The 3660-nt window shown below is 62.5% G+C and overlaps 1 protein-coding gene across 1 annotated transcript; it reads right to left on the reverse strand.

The window, feature by feature from the left end:
- Positions 1 to 627: 627 nt before the first annotated feature.
- NKX2-8 (NK2 homeobox 8) lies at positions 628 to 2673 on the reverse strand. The gene is made up of 2 exons (XM_004773321.3): positions 2172 to 2673; positions 628 to 1501 (listed from the first exon to the last, which is right to left on the reverse strand). The coding sequence occupies exons 1-2, from the start codon at positions 2326 to 2328 to the stop codon at positions 942 to 944; spliced, it is 717 nt and encodes a 238-aa protein (XP_004773378.1). The 5' UTR covers positions 2329 to 2673; the 3' UTR covers positions 628 to 941.
- Positions 2674 to 3660: the final 987 nt, after the last annotated feature.

Genomic DNA, 3660 nt, shown 5'->3' on the forward strand with positions numbered 1-3660 from the left:
TCCCTCAGCTGGCAGCCCTGAGGAGGGTCATTTCCCCACCACTCTTTGATTTCTTCATCAAGCTACCCCATGCCACCTCAGCCAGGTGTAGAACTAAGGGGGGGGGGGATCACAGATGCCAAGCGAGGCACTCGCAGGCTTAATTGGGATTTACGAATTCTCTGGGTGCTCGGGTGGGTGCTCCTTGGGTCCAGAAAAGGACAGCTTGCCACCAGGCCTGAGCTGTTCCAAAGCAGTACGCTCTACCCCCAGCTCACCTGGCACGTCTCCAGAGAGTCCTTGTGGGGAAGCTTATCATGTCCTACCCTGGCCAACTCGGTTGACTTTTGTTGTCTGAAACACCAGCAGATTCGGGAGTCCAGAGGGGCCTCCAACTGATCTCCCCGCCACCTCCCCGCTGTCAGGGATCTCAGGGTTCCCTTGGCTTCTTCCCCGCACCTGCCTCCCTCCACCCCTTCCCCCACTATCTTCCTAAAGCTGCATCGGGCCTGGGACCTGCCCTTCCATCCAACCCGGGGTGGGAAGAGTGGACTAGAGTCCTGGACTCGGGTCCGGAAAGCACAGCGCCGGCAGGCGCTCGGGGGACCCAACCCTCCACATTTTATTCTCGTACCACAAAGAGGAAAAATATTCTATTTCTTTAAAAATACGTTGCTTCCCATACAAATAGCTATTTTAAAATATACAAATAAGGTTTTAAGCAATAAAATCTAGCTCTGGGGTTGGCGTCGAAGAAAGAGGAAAGGGGGGGGATGCTGGCTGAAATTCCCTGCTCAGCGGCTGGGGAGGGCGGGGTTAGGGACCCCAGCGCCGAAGGAGGTGGGGCCCGCAGAGAGGTGGGGCCGGGAAAACTGTCCGGATCTCCGCTTCCAGCCGTGCTTCGGCCGCAGAGCCACTCCAAAGTCCGGGGTAGCCCCAGGTGCCCGCGCCCCGCAATGGCCTCACCAGTTCCAGGAGACCAGGGCTGGGGGCACTAAGTGCTGATAGGCCGGGAAGAGGCCGAGAGCCGAGCAAGGCCCGAAGGCGGCGTAGCCTGGCGACGGGCAGGCGGTTGGGGACGCGCCGCTCTTGTCCTGGGCGGAGGCCGTGCTCAGATCGCCGGTGCCGCAAGGCTGCCCGTCGCGCACCAGCACAGGGACCACCACGCGGCGCAGCAGGCCCGGTGCGGCGCGCAGCTCGGCGGCGGCTGCCAGGTCCGGCGACTCCGCCGCCCCTGGCCCTCCAGGGGCGCGCGCGCGCTTCAGCTTGTAGCGATGGTTCTGGAACCAGATTTTGACCTGTGTGGGCGTGAGGCGAAGCAGGCGCGCCAGCTGCTCGCGCTCGGGCGCAGACAGGTAGCGCTGCTGCCGAAAGCGTCGCTCCAACTCCAGCGTTTGCGCCTTGGAGAACAGCACCCGACGTTTCTTCCTCTTTTCAGCATCTGAGCCGGGAGACACCGGCCCAGTAGACGGCCGCTGCGACGAGTCGGGCGGGCTGGTCTCAGGGCTGCTCTCGTCCGAGACTGGGGACGGCAAGGGAGACACGGCCTGATGAGACGCTGGCCCCTCCGCGCGCCGGCTGCTTCGCGCGCGCGCGCGCGCGTGGAGCCACCGGCGGGAGGGCGCCGCCACTCGCCCGCGGCTTTAGGGCTGCGACCATTTCCTTCCCTGGGCCCACCACATCCGGACACCCACCTCTCCAAATTCAGGGACCTCATTTATACCATAACCGGAGACCGCGCCTCCTAAGAAGCTCACCAGGACCCTCTTAAAACAAGTCCACACTGGTCGCTTGCTAGCAGACGAATTTACCGCAAGCTGGGTCACCAACGCAGGCCACCTCCAGGTCTATTGCAATAGTTTGCCGAGGTTTGCAAAGGCTTGGAGAGCTAGGTTCGCCACTGCTGCCCATCCCTGACCGAGGCCTGGGAACGTAGCCGCATTTTCAGACATTTAAAGGCCATTTCTTTAATATTTAAATATTGTGACCTCTAGAAACAGAAACCCAGATCCCGGGCGTCAGTACCAGGCGCAAGGATCTGCTCTCAGGATGTGCTGAGTAGGTCACGAATGGCACAGGGGTTTTTGGTAGTCAGGGGCAAAGACTGTTTTCGACTTCCCAGTCCCGCATGGGTCGGGCGCGTGGTTCTGCTCCCCTCTCCCCGCTCCCGCAGTGGTCCTCGGCTTACTCACAGGGGTAGTGGCTGCGCTCGGATTCCAACCAGGTGGCGCAGGGGCCGGGCCCGGGAGCGCGTAGCTCCGGCTCCCGCCTTCTCAGGTGTTGTGCGTCCTGCTCGGGTAAATCCAGGAGGCTGCGCACGGTGAAGCTGAGGCGTCCAGAGGTGGCCATGGCCAAGGAGGGGATGGAGGCGGGGGCGGGGCAGGCTGGGAACTGAGGGGCGGCCGGGGACGCCGCTGCTACGGGTGGGAGCCAGAGGCGCACGCCATGCGCCGGCTGCCGGGATATTAGCGCGCTTACAGCGGAATCTCTGTTTATATAAACAACTCTTCCCACCCGGGATGCTTTGAAAGCCGAGGTCCGGGTATGCAGGGTGTTAAGTACCTGAATGAGTGCTGGACCAAAGACTGAGCGAGCCCGGAAGGTGCAACCTCCGCCCCCGCCCCCGCCCCGTCCCGTCCCCCGCCCCTCGGCGCCCCGTTACCTCCCAGAGGCGGCAGGAAGCAGCTCTACGGCATTAGCGATTCTGTCTGATTAGCCCAAAGTGGGGACAGATAATGGGGATTGTTACCAATGAATAACATCTTGGGTGGCGAGCGGTGGTCACCACCCGCCTGTCTCAGCCCCAGCTTCCTCCTCCTCCTGGGCTGACACGGGGCCTGGCCCCGCAGGAGCGTCGGCCAGGGTGGGGGCGGCATGGGTGGGTTTATGAGCACCCAGGAATTTATTCCCTGTTTGCTTTATTTCTCGAGCTTGTTTGCTAGAGTGTTCGTTTCCCGCAATTATCCGTAAAGTGATTTACAAGGCGGCGTTAAACTCCGGCGCGCTCTTTCTCTTTTTGGTTTGGGCCCCTCTAAGGATTCAGAGGCGAGAAATTGCAGGCGGGCACAGAGGAGTGGCCTGGTCCCGCCGGCCTCTGGGCCGAGGGTTATTGAAAGCCTGTAGGAACCACATCCCAAACGCCCCCCTCCCCCCACTTCAAGGGGTACTGGGGAAGGGCTGGCAGTAGCACAGGAGCCCCAGCTCTGCGCCCCTTTCCCCAGACTGGCAAAACGGAGGCAGAATCGGGCCAAGCTGTTCACGTCCTTCGTTCCACCCTCCTTAGCCCAGCCCCGCCCGGCTGCTGCGGGTCGTGGGCTCAGCCCCAGAGGCGGCGCTCCTCAGAGCCCAGCCCAGGCCGGTTCTGGGGCCCACGGGCGGCGGCGTCTCACCCGGAGCCCGTGAGGGCCTTGCGGCCTCCTTGGCGTCGCCAGACCCTCTGGCGCCACTTGTGAGCTTCAGCTATGTGGCCTCAACGTCAGGCCCAGTACCCGGGGATACGGCCTCTGCCCCAGGGCAGGCCTCTGGCCTGGGCTTCCCGCTCCAGGCAGCCGCTGGGACTGGTCCGGTACTGGACCGATTTGGAGAATTAGGACTGGCCCGCCCGGCAGAAAAGACAGCCTAGCCTGCCCGGGGTTTCTTTGCGATCTCGGATCTGGTTCCCACAGCCCCAGCCGGAGAGAA

The sequence above is a fragment of the Mustela putorius genome, unplaced genomic scaffold (assembly GCF_011764305.1).
Source record: "Mustela putorius furo isolate JIRA1106 unplaced genomic scaffold, ASM1176430v1.1 tig00003898_pilon_pilon_pilon, whole genome shotgun sequence".
Lineage (NCBI taxonomy): Eukaryota > Metazoa > Chordata > Mammalia > Carnivora > Mustelidae > Mustela > Mustela putorius.